The sequence below is a fragment of the Oryza brachyantha genome, chromosome 1 (genome assembly GCF_000231095.2).
Source record: "Oryza brachyantha chromosome 1, ObraRS2, whole genome shotgun sequence".
In the NCBI taxonomy this organism is placed as follows: Eukaryota; Viridiplantae; Streptophyta; class Magnoliopsida; order Poales; family Poaceae; genus Oryza; species Oryza brachyantha.
In genome coordinates, this window is record NC_023163.2 from 21,992,166 (window position 1) to 22,012,649 (window position 20,484).

The 20,484-nt window shown below is 43.4% G+C and overlaps 3 protein-coding genes across 3 annotated transcripts; 2 read left to right on the plus strand and 1 right to left on the minus strand.

Annotated features, from left to right (window-relative positions):
• On the plus strand, nucleotides 1-2,002 carry LOC102701393 (high-affinity nitrate transporter 2.3). The gene has a single exon (XM_040529217.1). It carries the CDS (start codon nucleotides 180-182, stop codon nucleotides 1,746-1,748), a length of 1,569 nt encoding a protein of 522 aa, XP_040385151.1. The 5' UTR covers nucleotides 1-179; the 3' UTR covers nucleotides 1,749-2,002.
• A 2,255-nt stretch (nucleotides 2,003-4,257) lies between these two features.
• LOC102701670 lies at nucleotides 4,258-8,034 on the plus strand. Its single transcript, XM_006644517.3, has 5 exons — nucleotides 4,258-4,511; nucleotides 5,135-5,201; nucleotides 5,294-5,683; nucleotides 6,032-6,369; nucleotides 7,174-8,034. Exons 1-5 carry the CDS (start codon nucleotides 4,410-4,412, stop codon nucleotides 7,387-7,389), a joined length of 1,113 nt encoding a protein of 370 aa, XP_006644580.2. The 5' UTR covers nucleotides 4,258-4,409; the 3' UTR covers nucleotides 7,390-8,034.
• Nucleotides 8,035-12,808: 4,774 nt separating this feature from the next.
• LOC102712045 (F-box/kelch-repeat protein At1g23390-like) lies at nucleotides 12,809-14,908 on the minus strand. The gene has a single exon (XM_040526689.1). The coding sequence runs from the start codon at nucleotides 14,799-14,801 to the stop codon at nucleotides 13,539-13,541; it is 1,263 nt and encodes a 420-aa protein (XP_040382623.1). The 5' UTR covers nucleotides 14,802-14,908; the 3' UTR covers nucleotides 12,809-13,538.
• Nucleotides 14,909-20,484: the final 5,576 nt, after the last annotated feature.

Below are 20,484 nucleotides of genomic sequence, written 5' to 3' on the forward strand. Positions count from 1 at the left end.
GTTTAATTCTTTTCTCTCCCGCGGTTGCCCTCTCGCCGGTCCCAAACATCGCTCCGCGCCGCGGCTGCCGGAGCCGTGGAGTCCGCTGTGCTATAAGAGCTGCGCGCGGAGCGAAGGCTAGCCTAGCCTGCATACACAGTCGCTAGCTGCTAGCCTGCTATACCACGTGTGCGGTGATAATGGAGATGGAGGCGAAGCCGGCGGCGATGGAGGTGGAGGGGGTCGAGGCGGCGGGGGGCAAGCCGCGGTTCAGGATGCCGGTGGACTCCGACCTCAAGGCGACGGAGTTCTGGCTCTTCTCCTTCGCGCGGCCGCACATGGCCTCCTTCCACATGGCGTGGTTCTCCTTCTTCTGCTGCTTCGTGTCGACGTTCGCGGCGCCGCCGCTGCTGCCGCTCATCCGTGACACGCTCGGTCTCACGGCCACGGACATCGGCAACGCCGGGATCGCGTCGGTGTCGGGCGCCGTGTTCGCGCGTCTGGCCATGGGCACGGCGTGCGACCTGGTCGGGCCCAGGCTGGCCTCCGCGTCGCTGATCCTCCTGACCACGCCGGCGGTGTACTGCTCGTCCATCATCCAGTCCCCGTCGGCGTACCTCCTCGTGCGCTTCTTCAGTGGCATCTCGCTGGCGTCGTTTGTGTCGGCGCAGTTCTGGATGAGCTCCATGTTCTCCGCGCCCAAGGTGGGGCTGGCCAACGGCGTGGCCGGCGGCTGGGGCAACCTCGGTGGCGGCGCCGTCCAGCTGCTCATGCCGCTCGTGTACGAGGCCATCCACAAGATCGGTAGCACGCCGTTCACAGCGTGGCGCATCGCCTTCTTCATCCCAGGCCTGATGCAGACGTTCTCGGCCATCGCCGTGCTGGCCTTCGGGCAGGACATGCCCGGCGGCAACTATGGGAAGCTCCACAAGAGCGGGGACATGCACAAGGACAGCTTCGGCAACGTGCTGCGCCACGCCCTCTCCAACTACCGCGGCTGGATCCTGGCGCTCACCTACGGCTACTGCTTCGGCGTCGAGCTCACCATCGACAACGTCGTGCACCAGTACTTCTACGACCGCTTCGACGTCAACCTCCAGACCGCCGGGTTCATCGCCGCCAGTTTCGGGATGGCCAACATCATCTCCCGCCCCGGCGGCGGTCTCCTCTCCGACTGGCTCTCCAGCCGGTACGGCATGCGCGGCAGGCTGTGGGGGCTGTGGACCGTGCAGACCGTCGGCGGTGTCCTCTGCGTGGTGCTCGGCATCGTTGACTTCTCCTTCGGCGCGTCGGTCGCCGTGATGGTGCTCTTCTCCTTCTTCGTCCAGGCCGCGTGCGGGCTCACCTTCGGCATCGTGCCGTTCGTGTCGCGGAGGTCCCTGGGCCTCATCTCCGGCATGACCGGCGGCGGGGGCAACGTGGGCGCCGTGCTGACGCAGTACATCTTCTTCCACGGCACCAAGTACAAGACGGAGACGGGGATCAAGTACATGGGGCTCATGATCATCGCGTGCACGCTGCCCATCATGCTCATCTACTTCCCGCAGTGGGGCGGCATGTTCGTCGGCCCGCGGAAGGGGGCCACGGCGGAGGAGTACTACAGCCGGGAGTGGTCGGAGCACGAGCAAGAGAAGGGGTTCAACGCGGCCAGCGTGCGGTTCGCCGAGAACAGCGTGCGCGAGGGCGGGAGGTCGGCGTCGGCGTCGGGCGGCGGCCAGCCCAGGCACACCGTCCCCGTCGACGCGTCACCGGCAGTCGTCGACGTGTGAAGAATGCAACGCACAGCAATGTAGTACAATTGATGGTACGTGTCAGTTTGACCGCGCGCAGTACGTAGAGTACAGTGAGGGTAGTGTACGTGTGTGTCGTGGCCCGCGCGGTGGCCTTAGGGATTTGGGAGCACTGCAAACGGTACTCCAGATACATAATACAGGGTTTGATTTACTGTGGATCGGCACTTGGTGGTGTGCTCCCTTCGGTTGTGAATTGTGATGGTTATTATACAACTTTTGATGTGATATACTGCTACTGGTGTTCCCATTGTCAAAGTCGTCGTTGATTTGCTTGATAGCGACTCGAAATGCCGAGAGTGAGAGTGAGAGTGCTCGTGTCTTATGAACAAAACTTGAGTTTGAAATCAGCGGGCAAGAACGCAAGATCAAGCTTCATCTTTTTCTCGGCCAAAATAGGACCACCAGGTTTTGGGAGAAAACCAGTGATAATGGGCTTCATCTAAAAGAGGCGTGAGCTTCAGTTAAGCACAGTACTCCGTACAAAAAACTGGCATGACGTTCATCCGCATGCTATCAACCCTATTTACTAGTGGAAATAGCTCCAGTTATTTAAGTACGACTCATGGTATGGTGGTGGGAAATTGAAGTAGTAGGAAATACGCTACTAGCAAGCTCAATAGCCAGAGGTGGAAGAAAGGAGATCGCAAGGCGGCAAGGGCCTAGGTTCCAGGACGCCACCGCTGTTCACCGTTGTGCCAATTGATCTTTTCGATGGACACAGGCGGCGCAGCTTTGTTTGCCTAACGTTTACCTTGCCGTGGAGCCCTCCGAAGCCCCGGCCGACGACCACAATTATCATGGTTTTTTTTAGTTTTGCTTCGCGCGATAACCGTGGCGGAGAAGTCATCGGTTTAGTGAACCTTTAGCCTAGCTATCAATTTAACCATGTTATACCAATTTATTTATTTTATAGTCTTCTTCAAAACCAAATTTTCGTCACCCTATTCCATTAAGGCCGCTTTGGCAGCCGCCTCTTCTCAGCTAACATATATTCTCTCGTTTTTTACGAGTACACTTCCCAGACTACTTAAATAGCATATTTTGGTAAAAAATTCTCTAGGAAAGCTTATACCACAAATAATTTTAGCTTATAGAAAATGTCTCTTGTGCCCTTCTCATTTGTTCTAACTTTTTAAAGGCTTTTGCTAGTTTGGCCTAACATTCGTCATAGTCTCATAGATTAGTGCACTATGTGAATTACTTGACAGATTGTGTCAAATTTAATTTGATTTAGTTGGTTTGTGATAAATTTGACTTTCGTTTGATTAATTTTGTTATGTTTTGATAGAGTTTTGACAAATTTAACAGAACTTCTGAGGAATTTGAAATTTGAATAAACTATAATTTATGACAAAAAGTATTTTGTCAAAATTCATTCATAAGTTTGATGAAAAAATATTTCTTAAAAGTTTATTCATGTTTCAAATTCGTCAAAAGTTCTATAAAAATGGAATAACATTTGTCTATGTCAAAATGAGATAAAATTTGTCAAATTGAATTCCAATTTTTCAAAAACCAAATAAATTAAGTCAAATTTAACACAAATCTATCAAACCACACACACATTGTACTGATCTATCACAAATGTGTTAGGGTAAACTAGAATAAATCTTTGGAAAGTAGAGTCAAATGAGTTAGGGTAGAAGTGGTATTTTCAAAAGTTAACCCTGTTTGGTGTACTTAACAGAATGGGCTAGATGGGCTAGACGGTGGATTCGTTTTTAAAAAGGAGAGTCAACTTAGCAAAGTTGATAAAATAGAGTAAAATTAAGTTAGGCAACAAAATAGGGTCAAAGTCCCAATAATCCTTTTTTGGATTATATAAGGGATGCACACAAGCGCATGTCTAGATGCACATTTTTCTAAAATATTGGAGGATTTAAGTTCATACATGTGTATATCTATACCGCCTAAAGGTGATTCTCGACACAAAACAAACTGCCTAGCGACCAAGCAGAAGGTTGGAAAATTCTGCATTTCTCTAGATGGAGTCTATGCAGTAACCCCAATATAATATGTACTCTATCCGGGATCATGTGTTTTGAAATTTAACCGAAATATATTATAAGAGACACTATAATATTGCTTGTCCCATCAACTTTTATTTGAATTTTTCTTCCCATTTTATCATCAACAACCCTTTACTTTACTCCCTACATTAATAAGGACTATAGTTTTCTTTTCTATATTCTTAATTTCTTACCATCTGAAATCCCTTACAAGGAGTATAAAGTGAGCAGATGGTTTAGCATTTTTTTTCTTATTTCCGATGCCAAAAGTTCCATTAATCCGCCCCTCAAAACACCAAGCAGAGCCCATCTAACCGTGGAGTTGCAGCCCAAATGTAGCGGGCGCAGCCACCGTTTCCGTCAAGCGGCCCGGCCTATTCCATCTCCCGGTGAAAGCGTGCAGCTGGGCAGGATTCCCCGAGGCCCGTGGCCACCGTGCGCTGCGCATGCGTGCGCTGGGGGAGGCGAGCAACCGCGACGTTTCTGCACCAACCGCCCCGTGCGGCCGTGCCGGTCGCGGTGCCCGCCGCCCCCTCTTCCCTCTCGGGCTCCACCTCCTCGTCTCGTCCCCCCTTCCTCACTGGCCCGCTGCTACAGATAACGCCGCGCGGGAGAGGTAGCCGCGCCCATGGCCGCCGTCGCGAGCCCCGCCCTCCGGCTCCGCCCCCGGACCGCAGCACCGTCGCCTCCTCGCTGCAGCGTCAGCTCCTCCCCCTACTTGTATTCCAAGGCAATCCCCTCCTCCTCCTCCTGCTCTAGCTAGTTTATAGAATTTCATACGGTGTTGTTTCGCTTTCTTCGGTTGGGGATTAGGCAGGGTTTTAATTGGCCGCCGTTAGAATTTCCCGTGAGTGCTTGTACATGTTCCAGTCGAAAAGAGATAAAATCTTTTGTGCGTGCGGTGGTGTCATCCAGTGAGGTTGTCAATCCGAGTCAGCCGCAGAGGAGATACATTAATGGCAGGTAATTTTAGGGATATTATCGCTTAGAATGGTCGCAGTAACAGTACCTACCCCCACATATTTCTTGCTTTTGAAAGATCACTCCACATACTCTTGCCATTCTGCATGCTATGAGCCTATGACCACTAAAAGGCCATGTTTGAGATAGTTGAAATTGATGAATTGTCATATTTTTGTGGTAGCTATTTGAGAGTTCAAACGAATGAGTTAGTTTCTAGGAGAAAGTTAAAAAGTTGTTCTAGAAAAATTATTCCAAGAAAATTTTATGTAGAAAATGTTTGCGTTAGAAGCTTGGGAAGAGCGCAAATGAAAATACAAAATCATAAAAGAACACAGCTGAATTGTTTGTTTTTGCCCTAATAAAATACTGATAACACCGATTATCTCTCAGGCTGCATGGCCATTGCCAATTCAGAGAGTAAATGAAGGTAGAATGCAGCATTTGGATGCTCTAAAAGGTTTCCCCCTTGTTCCATCTATTTTCCATAAAACTCTTAACTGAGTTACTTTGAATTGCCGTTTTATGCTTATTTTCTCTACATGCTAATAGGGCATGCTTTAAGAAACTATGGCAACCACGATGGAAGGTTTCATATTAAACGAATTACTTCCTTCGCTGCTATGGACAAACAGGAGCCAATTGCTTCACCTACCACAGACGTGTTGCCAGTGGAAGAGACCGATAACAATTCTGGAGATTCCCCTATGTCTAGTAGCTCCTCATATTTTACTGAGAGGGGTATTGGAAAATCAGGGTTCATCTCATTTCAAGGTGGTAGTTATCAAATGAAAAGTGTAGAGAGCGTACCACACCCTGGCAAGGAAGCGTCTAGATTGGTTTGGTTTGTTGGCCCAACTATCCTTGTGGCCTTCTTGGTTCTTCCATCACTTTACTTGCGCAAAGTACTCTCAGCTGTGTTTGAGGATTCCTTGCTGACAGGTATTGCTTTCTTTGATACTTCAATAGTCGATGGAAACAAAACAATTATGTTGGTTACCACTTCCATATCCATGTCTGTGTGTTTGCACAACTCTAGAGGAGTATGATTAATTAGTACTTGAAAGTAGGTTATTTTATATTACATTTATATTGCTCTGTTCAAGCAAACCTGATAACAATTCCATTTTTTGTTTAAACTGAACCATTTCGTGCAGCATTCTTTTGTTAAAGCGTTTTAACATACTTATAATGCTAAGTCCTAAGACACTTGATCTCCCTGATTCCCATTCCACATTATATTATCCCAGGCATGACTGCATAATCTGATGTTTTTTGTATTGCTTGCAGATTTTCTTATACTATTCTTTACTGAGGCTCTGTTTTATGGAGGAGTCGCAATTTTTGTCCTGTTGATTGATAAAGTCTGGAGGCCTTTGCAGCAAGTAGCACCTAAGAGTTACATCTGGTCAAAATCCAGATTTTTCCGTATTTCTTCAGTAGCAACAATGGTTTTGAGCTTGATGATACCTCTTTTGACAATGGGAATGGTCTGGCCCTGGACTGGACCAGCAGCTTCAGCTACTCTTGCCCCTTATCTGGTTGGTCTTGTTGTACAATTCGCATTCGAGCAGTATGCACGGCACCGGAAATCACCTTCTTGGCCAGTCATTCCTATCATCTTTAAGGTAATCTGACGCTTATATTTATCTTGGTGTTATTTGATACTGAAGCAAAGCTTAATCCATTGTGTTTTCCAGTTATAGTCAAGCATGCACTGGTGTGATTTCAGTTTATCCATACTACATGTTGCAGTGTGTTAGATGACAAAAAACCGACTAGATAGACATGTATAGAAGCAAGCATCAGATCTTTTTACACGTTATAATTAACATTCTTATTTGTGTCAGCTATATTTTTTTCCATTTCATCTCTAGCTATTCCCACCTAAACCAAAGGTGGTTATAGATGCCCCAACTAAACCTCATACGAAGATGTCGCTAGAAATAGTTGAGGATCAAATTTTATCTCAAAAGAGAAATCGATGTTTTACCACCAATCACAAGCTTTATGTTTGGCACAGTATTCAACCACCCATACTAGAACTTACGAGCAAGAATTGCTCTATGAATCACCATCTACCTTAGACATCTTCTAGAACTTTTTTCAAACCCAAAAATCCAGTATCTTCCTACAAATTATTGAATTACTCCAGTAGGGGATCTTTGTGCAGAAAAAGAAAGAGCAGGGTAACATTTCAAACTAGCATTTGAACTGCGAAATATTTATATAAAGGAGGAGAGATCAAATTAAGCAGGCCAACTATTTAGCTCAACGTCCATTCCAACAAACTGAGAAATTGTTTTGCCATTTTAAAGGAATTTTTTGTGATTATTTCGATACACAATTAGATATCAATTGATGTTGTTTGTCTTGTAAACTGCTTCGGTTTCTTAGCATGGGTCTTTTACTCTTGTTCCTCATCTCTGCAGATCTACAGGCTTCACCAACTGAACAGGGCAGCTCAGCTGGTGACAGCACTCACCTTTTCTGTTAGAGGAACAGAGGCAACGAACCAAACCTTGGCTATCATGAACTCCTTAGGAGCACTACTGACTGTCCTCCAGATTCTTGGGGTTATCTGTGTATGGTCCCTCTCGAGTTTTCTGATGAGGTTTCTTCCCTCTTCAGACATTCCAGATCCATAACTTCTAGCAGCTCTTGTAGCATTTTAACTTATGGGTATAGCCTCCATTCTGTAAATCGATTTGCCTGGAGCCCAGTTGCCCAATTGGTTACCGTTGGTTTAGGCATTAAACCTTGCGCATCATCATCTGAGGAGCTGCAGTCGAATTATCTATAGTTGCTAGAATTCCTTAGTTGAATAAACTGTAAAAAGGAGATGAACTGCCCGTGCTGTAGAATTAGGACCTTCGGACTTCGCCGATCCGACGGCTAGCATGTTAACATGTTCTTGTGGATCAAATTCTGGGCCTCCACAAGCCAGTCAGTCAACCTTGACTGAAGGTATGTGAAATGTATTTATGCTCCACCAAAGACGTGTTGAGCAAATGGTGCAAATAGAAATTATATGCTCGTTTCCATGATGATGCTAATCCAATGCACCATTTTATTTCGTCGATCGTATTGCTTCTTGCTAGTTGTCAGATGTTCAGCCTGTTGTATTTTCTTTTCCTGCTGTCCTGCCGTCCTTGTTTCTCTTTGTATGTAAAAGCGACTAGATTCCACAGCCTGAAATTAGGTGCAGCCTTTTTGGTCATAATTTGCTGAGTTCTAACAAGTCAAACGTTAGTTTATTGGGTGGGGGAGATTTGTACCATGAGACAGATTGAAACAGCATATTCTGCGGGGATATGCTTTATTGCCCTGGGATTTGATACCCCCTTGTATGTACGTGTCTATCATGATAAGATAAATCTAATTAGCCTAGGCGTAAGCATGATTTTCATTAGTTGTATGTAGCGATTTGAATATACGTTGCGGTTATGACGATTGGCTAGTGCTTGTCAGCAGTTCATGCAAATCAAAATTCTCCTTGCAAGCAAATGGATTTATTTTAAAACAAAATGTTTTGGTGGCAAGTTATCCGGAAGATAATTACATGTTCCTTTCCAAAAGGGATCATATGAATGATCGAATTGTTCCAGCAGACTGAACAGAGCGACTGTGTCATTTGTCAAAGCTGCACTGTTTTACTACCATCGGTATGTACTTTCTCAGATCTAGCTTCTTCTGACTGAATTTCAGATAAAAGGCAGAATCAGAAATGTTACTTAAAAAACAGATCTCGGGGGTGGTATGAAAGAGAAAATTAAATGGGATGCAAGATAGAAAACTTAAAGAAACAGATCTCAGGATTGGTATGAAAGTGAAATAAAAGGGATGGAAGATAAAAATATGTGCGCTTGCTCCATTGGGAGGACTGGAAACGGATGAATTCCAATCCTCCGCGATAGAAACGAGGCAAAGCGCTTCGCCACTAATGTTTTAACACCCGTAGCCCATCCTTCTGTGCAAAAGGTGGCCGGGCTGCCCAAAGGAGATTTGTCACAGCCGGATTGGAAGATTTTGCACCAGCATACGCAAACAGCAACAACATCCAACTGACAAGCAGCAAACAGGATGATGAATCTAGCTTAAAAACCATAATAAAAAGAACAAATAAACCACAAGAACAGGCAAGCAAACTCCAAATACAACCACCACAAACCTATAAAACTTGACCTTGTTTCTCAAAGCAACAGCAGCACAGCATCAGGATGAATGCTAAAAATGACCAAACAGAAGGGGATCTGGTAGAGGCGTCTAGCTTGTGCTCTGCTTTATATAGGGAGGCTGCCCGGCCTTGGGTTGCTCTTTGCTCTTTGCATTGCGGCGGGCGCTAGGGTTCCGGGGCGGGCAGCGCCCAACTCGGCAACTTGCCTGAAATAAATTGCAAGTTGGTCTTACTGGGCCCCGTTCTCACCACTAAACTGGGACGCATAGGTCTGGGGTTGCACTGGCCCACCCAAAGGGCCTAGGTCTGGGCCCATTAGCACTGTGTCGCACTGCAGTGACGGATTTGGATATCGCACAGTCTATACTCTATAGTGTAACTGCAACCTATGCAGTCACGCTGTTTGATCTCAATCGAATGGCCCAAAAATTTTGCGACACTGTTTATTCAGAAAACATGTAGCACGGATACTGTACCATCAGATCGTAGCCTTTCGTTAAAAAAATGGACGGTTAAGATTGCGTGCAGTTCTTAACATACCGTTGACATTAGGACTGCACTTAATCTCAGTTGGCTAAGGCTCCAGTACAGATGTAAACTCAATCCCAAAACCACATCATTTTAGTCCAGCTTATTTATCCCAGCAATAAATTCATTTTCGAGCAATAATTACATTTGAGTTTGTGAAAATGGTGAACAAATTTGTTGGAATTAGGTAAAATACGAAACAATGCAATTTTGTTGGAATTTGGTGAAGTATGAAACAATTGCATTGAGATTTGATAACCCTTAGGACATTATAGTCTTTTTTGTTTATATATTGGTATGGGTGGGATGGATGGAAAAATGAAGTTGTATTACGCACAGTTAGTACAAAAATTTTGAATATTGTTTTTGAAAAAATAATATAATGATAATTTTTATTACTGTTTTCTTTTTAAATTTAATTTTTAATAACATGTCGATATGTGTTGTCGGATAGAGATTCGACTACGGTAGATGAGAAGTAGTTTTCGGCAGATGCCAAAGTATATGCAGGATCATAACGATGGTAATGAAACATAGATTTTTATAATGGTTCATGGATGGATAATGACCCTAATCCAGTTCACCGAACTGGTGTCGCCTTCATATGAACTCAGTGAGAACTACATAATTATAAGACCGAAAATATCTACTTAGCTATATTTAACTTGGATGTTACGAAGTCGACAAGAGTGAATCAAACCGCTATTGATGAGGTTGCTCCTCAAGTCTTGATCCTATGGACTATGTATCTCTTAAGACCTTATCCCTCCATTCTTGGGTTGACATGGTATTTATGCTAAAGAACATCCATACTTCTCAACACAGGAGCTGGAGAAAACTTTTAAGAGTACGACTAGATAAACATAATTGTATCTAGATCAGATTGGTTATTCCATCCTATCCAAATACAACTCTTCTCCTTAACCATACCCGTCCCGAAGTGGGATCATACCTATCCATAGTCACTGTGATACGTGGTATTGTTGAGATACATTAGCACTAGGGTACAGTGTACTGCATATCTATAACATTGACAACATGGTATTAATGTTACCACTAAATAGTTAAATTCATAAATATAATTACAATCGTTTTGGATCGCTTCCATAAAATATGATAAAATAATATTATCTCCATGTTTTAAAAGATGATATCATTAATTTTTTGACACACGTTTGATCATTCTTCTTATTCATTTTTTTTGGAAATATATAAAAATGTAAGTTATAATTAAAGTGTATCTAGTAATAAATCCAATTACAATAAAATAAAAGATAATTACATATTCCCTCGAACTTCATTTTTAACTCACCCCATACAAATCAATATACAATCAATCACAAAGACTAAAATACCCTTCATATTTTCAAATCCTGAATTCCTGATGCAGTCGTTGCCTACTTTTTAAAATTGCAATGCATGTATCCCACGCTATACCAAACTCCAATTTAATAATAATTACTCTAGAAACAAAGCCTTTTTGGAAAAAAAACAAAGAAGCTACAAACCAATATAAGATAAATGATTAAACATATACCACAAAAAGTTAATGACATTATCTATTATATCATGTCGATCGCTACATACATGGATCGTCAGTTTGAAACTACCTATGTCGGAGTGAATCATCTGGCATATGCCAAACCGGGCCTCAAGTAAGTACTGCATGGTTCCTATAGGCTACTGTGGTTTGAACTTGGTTTATGGCACGTAAGGCAGAGAAAAGAATCGGTATGCCATGTTGGGTGGCCATCCTGGTGTTGCATGCACTTTACGATATCTTGCTCCATTAAGAGCATAACTCTATATATATTACTTTATCATTGTGAAAATGATATTATAAAATAAAATAGGATGAGTTATCTTTAATTATATGGACTACCCATATAAATTATAATATATTATCTCTCATCTCTCTTTCCTCTCTCGTGAGATAGCCAAAAATATTGGATATGATTTATGTTATGGCTTATATTTATTGCTATTTTTATACATAGTGTAAATTAAAATAGCAAAATGTAAAATATATGAGTCTTATCTATTATCTATGGACTAACTAATTTATGCTCCATCCGTCCCTAAATGTTTGACGTCATTGACTGTTTTATATATGTTTGACTAATCATCTTATTTAAAGAATTACATATTTAGGAATTATTTTGATATCATTTCATTTATTATTAAATATACTTTTGTGCACGTATATAACTTTACCTGTTTTAAAAAAACTTAAATTTCACGAATAGCTAAACGCGTATAAAAAAGTCAATTACCTCGAACAAGGGGAGTATATATTAGGAATGTCATAGATCTCATGGTCCATCTAGAACCACTCTAACTTGGAAGAAGCCGTAGCTCTATTCGAGTTGGTCCAACTTTCTACTTAAATCCGCACAATTAAATCGGTTATATTGGGCATGACATTAAAAATAAGGAGGGAATAGTACCGCTTTCAGCCGTTTTTATCCGTAGACTCGAGGCTCGAGCAGTCCCTGTCTACAGCGTAACGTTCCAGCGAAACCATCGATTTTCTTATCTCTGACCGGTCCTCACTGCGGCTCGTCCGCTATGTTGGCAGCTACAGATACGCAACATCCGGGACATGATGCACACAGATTTGTCAATCGTTAGCAGCCGCGTTTAGATTAATAATCTGCTCGTTGGAATACAGATGGTGTTTTCTATCCCCATACCCCATCTATCGTCAAAGTCTTCTGTGGCCACATGGTTTATGAGTTGTTTCCAATATATATCTATCTTATTGCAGATTTATTTGCCATTAGTCGTATTGTGCAGGCATATTGATAGCTCACGTATTGAACAGTTATTTGGTGTTGATGTTTTCTACCCTCATCTTCTTTATTTGACAAAACCCACTTCTGATATAAGTTTAGCCATTTGTATTATTTATTTTTTTTAAATATGCAAAATTATATGTCATATTTAAATAGCTTTAACAATAAAACAAATCACAATAAAATAGTTAATAATTATTTATTTATTAATAAAATAGTCAAACGTAGATCTAAAAATCAGTAATATAAATAGGAATTTATAGGATTTTATTCTTATAGGAATTTTTCTACAAGATCCTTTGAATCAAAGGAATGAACCCTATAAAACTCCTATAGAATGCATCTTCCTATATAAGTTTTGGAGGAAATTTAGTAAGAGGTTGACCCTCATGGGAAAAATCCTTTGAGTTTATATCTCTCATCAAATTCATGTGTTTTTTCCGTGGTCCAATCAAACGGCCATTACTACGTTTTTTATTTTGCAATCGTCTGTTTTACATCTATATTCCTGTCAGAATATGTTTTCCTTATTACTCTGCTTTTCCATTCCTGTGATTAAAAGGGGCCCCAGAAATATAAGGTAGTATACAAATTCTGTTTTAAGTGTAGCGTTATAGAGTACAACACGCGACGTGAAGTCTCTATAAACAAAATTTTCTTTTGTTTCAGAACGATGACAAACAAAATAATAAAAGTGGTACTTCACTTTGCATGACCATCGAGCCCCCACATGGAAATTGATTCCTGTTTCGTGGATCTTGCCATTCCTTTTTTAAGTAGATAGAAAACACTGGTCAAAATCTGAGCAATGCTTCCCACATTAATATATCTGAAATAGCAGTCAAATAAAAAGGAGTTAGTATACGTCTTAATCTACTCTCCAACGCTGTCGATATATAATCATTTTCACCTAGTGGCTGGTCGCTACTGCCAAGATATGCTTGCACTATAAAATTAGGACATATGTTTTCTGGAATGAGGCCAAAATATTTTAGTGCGCGCCACATAAAAGAAGTAGTACTGCAAAAAAAAAAAGTAAGAAAACAGTGGATAGGTCACTTCAGTACTTTACCCTCTGCTTAAATAAAGTTACAAAAAGGAACAACCATCAGCCTTGGCATGGACTCAATGGCACGAGGCCGGGAGGAGAAAAGAAACGCAAAGATGTGCGACGAATCGACGGAAGTATGTGAAACGCGGCAAACTTTGGAGTAAAGCAACGCATGCAATTTTCACAATGAAAGGCATTTATTTACAAAAGCAACTTTTGCGCTCAACTTGCATTCGACTGTTCAAGTCAGTTAGCAACAGCACATGCGGCCAGCCGGTCCCGCGCGAGCTCGTCCAGCCCGACCGGCGAACACGCGAGGATGACGCGCCCCAGCGGCTCGGCCTCGACCGCCGGCGCGCACGGCACCCACTCCCACCGCTCCACGGCGCTGCCTTCCCCGTCGCGTAGCTCGTAGAGCACGGCGCCGGCCGCCGGGTCGGCCGCATTGTACACGTACCCCCCGGCGGCGTTCCCGCACACCCCGATCGACGGTGACATCTCCTCTTCGTCCTCCTCGTCCTCGTCGCGGGGGAACAGCCTCTCGGACATGTCGCTCGGCATCGTGTCGTGCGCCGCGCCACGGGACAGCGCGAGGGCGTCGCCGTCCACCTCCCATGCTTGGATGACGACTCTGCCCTTTGCTTGCTCGGTTCCACGCTTCGCTCCGAACAGGACGAGTCGCTCGGCGCCGGCGCGACCAGGGGCGAGGCCCCACGTGGAGACGGCGGCGTCGGGGCGAAGGCGACAGGTCGGTCCCCACTGCAGCTTCGCCGGATCGAACCAGCTTGCCCATCCGGTGGTTCGGTCCGTGAGGTACACTCTCTGATCCGTCGCGGCCGCCGAGAGCCACGTCGCCGCCGCGGACTCCCGGAGAGCGGCGGGCATCGGGCCACAGGCCGTCCAGCTGCCGCTCTCGTGGACCTCCACCACCGAGGCGTCCTCGCCCTCGGCCAGCGCCAGATGGCACGCGCCACCCAGGGCGACCACGCGGTCCCCCACCGCGGCGAACACCGGATCGACGCGCCACACGCCGGGGGCCTTCAGCGCGACGCACGCGTCTTGGTCTTTCCCGAGGGGATCCCCTGCCACGGCGAGCCCGGAGAGGGAGAGCGCGCAGACGCGGTCACCGCCCGCGCCCTGCACCAGGCGGACGTGCGACGGCGTGTCGTGCCGCGCGGCCGGCACGGTGACCCAGGCGCCGGAGTGCGGGTCGTACGCCGCGGTGCGCCTCCGCCTGCCCTGGAGGTGGACCACGAGCCAGGGCAGCCGCCGCGGGCGCCGCCGCAGCGCCGCGCGCACCGCGCGGAGCCACTCCCGCGACACCCGCGCCGTGGCGGCGAGGTCGGCCGCCGGCACGCGCTCCACCACCGACTCAAGCACGTCGCCGTACAGGTCCATCGCAGCGAGCGACGCCACGCCGTCTCCCGCGACCTCACCCCCCACTTCCTCGTGCCGCCTGTGCTTCATCTCGCGACCCCAAACTCGCACCCCCATCTCCAACGACACCATAGCTTCTCAACTTCGAGACGATCACCCGCAACCGACAAAAGAAAACTCCTCTCGCTCCCTCTTCCAGCGATCTCCAACCTCGAGCTCTGATATGGCGAGCCAAACACGGAAGCGCCGGCGCTTAAAAGGACACGACCAGTGTGGGCAACCAGCCACAGTGGTCAATGATCAATGGGACCGGATCACCGGAGGGGGATCCCCCACCTTGCAGTTACACGAACGGGTGGAGCAGCCGACACAACAAAACGTCAGCGGCTGCGCGACTTGGTCAGTGCAGCGCACGACACGGTCACCCCCCGACCGCGACGGCAAGGCCTATCCTTGGCTCCTTGCGCCGGCGCTCCTGAACAGAAGCCATCGGCGTCCGTTGCGGCGTCGCGCTGCGCCAATTTGCGATCTCCAAAAAGAAAAAAAAAAGTCGACTTCGCAATAATTAGTTCGGATGCGCCATTTCCAGCCGATGCTGCCAAACGCCGCACGGATGGGGCCAGTGGAGAGAAATTAGAACGACTCGTCGAATCAGATAAGATCATCGCCAATTCGCCATTAGCCGGGGCTGTGTCTTGATTGTCCCGTCATGTGGCTAAGAGAAGAGACGTCGCGAGTCGAGAGCTATCAGTACCGGGAAATAGATATTTTTCAAGTGGCGCGGAATTCTCCGGCCATGGGCGGCGACAGTGGCAGGTGATCGAACCGCACCACTTGGTTGGCGCGCGCGATCTAACGCAGCAAAACGTCCGGTTTTCAGAGCCGCCCGCTGCTTGATCGTGTCCTTGACGATCCTAATCCTATCTCCGCTCTGGGCATCGCTGTCGGGAAGACGAGAGCCACTACTTTGTTCTAGAAGCACATAGCCTTTGTCGAAATCAACGGCAAATTATCTAGTGACGACTCAACATCATACGCGTGGGACGAATTTTCTTCCAGTTGTTAGATATCTCTAACATTTTAGCCCAACAGCTAAAATGATCTTGATCACGTCCTGATCGAGAGCATTCAGTCTAATAAGCTGGTGGATTCCTATCACACTGCGCAACATAAATAGGGGTTAAGGCCGGCATGGCACACATCACGAGATTTGTCGTCGTCGTAACTACAGTCCATAAAACCCTAGCCGATCTAGAGGGAACACGGTAAGTGACGGAAATCGTCACCAGCTACACCATAACCTCGCCGGAGTTCGTCTATGACCACCGTCTCCGCCGTTTTTACCCGTACAATGCCATTCATACGCATAACAGTGAAAACCCAAACTAGCTAGAACCATTGGTGATTGCAAATAGATCCTCACACCTGTAACACTGTAACTCAATCCATTATTACACGCGTAGTATGGTATGCGGTAGGATGAAAATCATACGGTTTCACGAATTAATAGGCCGTCCGCCGTCGCTGTCGAGATATGCATCTGCGCTTATCTGATGTGGCCTCATGGGCATGGCCGCCCGCCATACCGGACCGGCCGTCTCGATAGCACGAGTGGACGACGACCGCTCGATTTGCACGGGCTAATCGATTCCGTGGGCGCCGTACCGCTCTGCCGCCGTTTGCTCGTCGCATACCCGCCACAAATCATTAATTATTACGACTTGCTGGTCTTCTTCCTCCGGTGTTCAGTCGGCACTATTTTTTTTTCATTCGGCTTTTCCTCCCGAAAAATTAGACCAGAAGTCGAATCTAGGATCTTAAATGTTATTAACATTTTTATAACTACTAAACTATATACCCTTTTGCTAGACAGCGTCCTTTATAGAAGAAGAAAAAGAAACAACGTTACTATCGGTTTTCAATTACAGCCACGATATGAATGCATGATTCCCATCGCTTTTGCAACTAGTCAAAATTTAAATTTAAAATTTAATTTGAAATTGATTTTATGGTTTTTAAATTATAATTTATTTATAATATTTTTTTAATCAATGTAGACACATATATAAAACTTTTACCCATAATAAATAAGTCCATTTATTTTTTTAAAAAAAGTGAAACGATCTTAACCCATAACTCTGATTCAGAAACATCAAACATTATTCCACTAAGCAGCCACAAGGAATCAAGGATCCACAAAAGTTCACTTCATTAACATGTCTATTGGTCTCAGATTATCAGTACAACGCCCTCAATCTTAGACAGCAACGCCTCACGCTAGTTTATGATGCCTCGGCTTTCCTCGTGCTAGTTTCTATCTTTCCGTGAAAGAAATGTACAAGAAATTACATATATATTATCTATGTTCCATATTATAAGACTTATGGTTTTGGCTAGATTCATATGTGTGACAATTATACAAAACTAGATACATGGATAAATTTAGACAAACACAATAAGTCTTATAATATGGAACGGAGGGAGTGTACTTTGTAGAAGATGAATCTAGATAAACCCTAGCAGCCACTTAGGTTGCAGTTGTGGCAACATGTCAAAAGTTTCGACCACAACGGCCACCTTCCGCGAATTCATATTCTTCCCATGTATATCATGGAATTTCTTTCGGTCCCTATATTATAACACACCATGTAAATTCTGTTAGGGGTGTTAACGGATTGGATAGTATCCAATCTGATCCTAATCCGCTCGAATTGAGGACGCGGTAGGGTTTAGAACTATCAGGTAGATACGAAGTTGGATTCGGATAATGAGTTGTCGATTTGGATACGGATATGATATTGTTAATACCCGGTAGATGTGGATTATCCGATTTTCTTATTGGGTTATCCGATAGTCATTTTATCAAATAACCCGAGTTTTTTAGCCCATAGAACAGTCAATCAAAAGCCCATTAATAGCCCAAGTATTTTTCATCCAATATTGAATCACAATGTATTGATTGCATGCACATATCACATTGGATAGCAATAATCCGTTTCTGAGCCGTCTCCGCACCGACTCCACGCCATTTCCGACATCTACAACAATTCGCGTCCGCAAGTATCTGGATCTTCTTAAAATTATAGTTTAGGATATGGTACGACCATTATTCGTCCGAATCCGCTCTGTGAACCCCCTAAATTTTGTCACCAAGCAAATATACATATACAATGGCTATGTTTGAGTAACTTAAAATTCTAATAAACACTCGGTGAGAAGTCATCTTTTTTGACACTTGAAAAGTTGAGTTTTCTAACTACAGTCTTCTAATTCTCAGGATCTAAATGGTAATTTAGATTGTTTTGAGAGCGAGAGAGCTTAGAAAGAAACTGAGCCACCAAAAGCTCCTTAAACAAACCCAACATGTGTGTATCGTCTACGTGGTCGGTTCTAAGATTTCGGTGACCCAAGGCGAAACTAAAAACAAGGCCCTAAATATAACATATGAGTAATTTCAATCTACTAAACCATAATACCCTTTTGTCCCGTAATACTACTACCTTCCTAGTTCAAATTTGAACTAAGAAAACATTTGTATTGTGGGATGGAGTGGGCATAAAGTAAGCACTATCTATTAACCATGAATGTAAAGTATTTGTATCTCGTACTTCCTGGCTGCGTTCAAAGTTAGAACTTAGGACCAACTTTTATCTAGTTCACACTGACAATAAAAATCTATCTTATAAGGATATATATAAAGATAGAGTCATATATGTTATGTTAATCGATACATAATTTTTTTATTATCTTATTTTTTTATCTGCCCCATGCAACAAATGTTCCTATAATAAATAGTAAAAGCTAACTCTAAGTCGTTATCACGCGTAACATTAACATTTTTCATTCCTCCCTTCTCTTTGCTCCATACCTATCATATTTGTTTATAAGATGATAGAGAGATTACGTCTAATAAATGTCTTTACCGTGCCCTCAATTGCCTCCATTTTAATGTCAACGGCGTCCTTTCCAAGAGATGTCAACGACACACACACAACTCAAAATTTTATGCAACGATCTAACAGTGAAGCTAGTCAAGCTACATCCCTTCTCATGTGGCTAGACAAAAACTCTTTCTGGTATTCAACTCTACCTCCTTAATCCTCAAATCTTCAGAACTCTAAACATTATCAGCTGTAATTTCTTTTCACTAAATTAAACTTAAGTTCCATACACCTCCGTTGGTTATTGACTACATGAGATTTAGGAAAAGACCCTTTAAGGAAACTCTATCACACCAAATATCTTCCGACATATTATATTTTAATCCTGAACACATGTCAAGTGGTCTGTTTTGTTTGCATCACACTAACCGCTTCATTAATTTTTGTCAGCTGATAGGACATGATAATTAAGTCGGTTTTGCTTTGGACCACAACGTGACTGGCATTGGGCAACATTAGCGACATAATAACTAATTTGTTGAACAACTCTCTTCTCGAACGCTGTAGCTGAAGGCTGCCGGGTAGGAGCAAATCTAACAGTCATGTATCTTATCATCTATATTAAAAATAGATGATACGAAGAGAAGAACAGACTTCTAACAGATCATACATCTAATTATATAAAAATAGATGACCATCTAAATTAGAGAAATATCATCTAAATTTGAATGTTCTCTCTCCTCCATACATATTTCAACATCCAATCACAATAGGAGAGAACAATATCAACATAATAGTAGGTGGTTACAAAATATTAATAAATAAATATGGATGATATATTATGTATGATCTTGGAGTAGAGGGTAATATGGATCGAGAATCTTTTTTGGATGGTCATCCAAATGATCATATATATATATATATATATACACGTGAGCTGTTTGGGTTTTGCTCTAAAAGACACTAACAAAAACAGCGCAAGAGGATTGGAGGGAGCACGTAAAGTTTCTGTTAGAAGTATTTTGTTTAATTTAGAGGTTCTTGTCCAGAATAGGGGCAACAACAATAGCAGTGAAAAGAAGAATCTCACTCAGTTTCTTCAACTCGCAACATCTAACTGCATGATCTGAGCTCATCTCGTATAGGTTTTCAAGCAAAAGCAGTTAAGAGCATGTCCGTTTGTGGTTAAATAGTTATAATCAATTAATCAGTTCGGTAGATCACCTTTGATATGTTTGTAGAGTTATCTATAAACATACTAAGATACTAACTAGATATTTAAAATGATTTTCCACATTAACCAGAAATATTTGGATATTGATTTGATGAATTGTATAGTAGATCGTATGGAAAATCCATTACAAAAAGATCAGAAAGTTGGAAATAGCATGGGCACTAATTTAATACTCCCTCCATATGCATGAACTAACCAACGTCTAACCAAAAAAAATAGGAGTAATAATTCTATAATTTTTATTAATGTGATATTCATATCTGTCGTTTTAGTGTTTGAGTAGTTTAATTCTAAATCTTAAAATTAATAATTGGCCTCTTGTAACCAATACGAACTCTTCTTTTATTATAAGTTGTCACAATTTCAAAGATAAACAATGTGTTGAAGATAGTAGTATTAAAATTTTAATATTTCTTTCCTATTTGGTTCTTTGGATTCAAATTTGAAGCTGTTTTTTTTATTCTCTCATCACGTGTACAAACGTGGAAAAGTTCCTGGTGATTCCTCTGTGAATCTGAAATGATTTTCTCCATTTGGATGCGATTTCTATGATTCTCTGGAGAATTTAGGATGAGAATCTATATCTAACATGCCCTTATAACACTAGTAATGCGACCAATTGATCTAGAGTCAGTTCTTCATTTGCCATTGAAATTTTACATGATCCCTTTTATGTTCCTAAGATTTACTCAATCCCTTA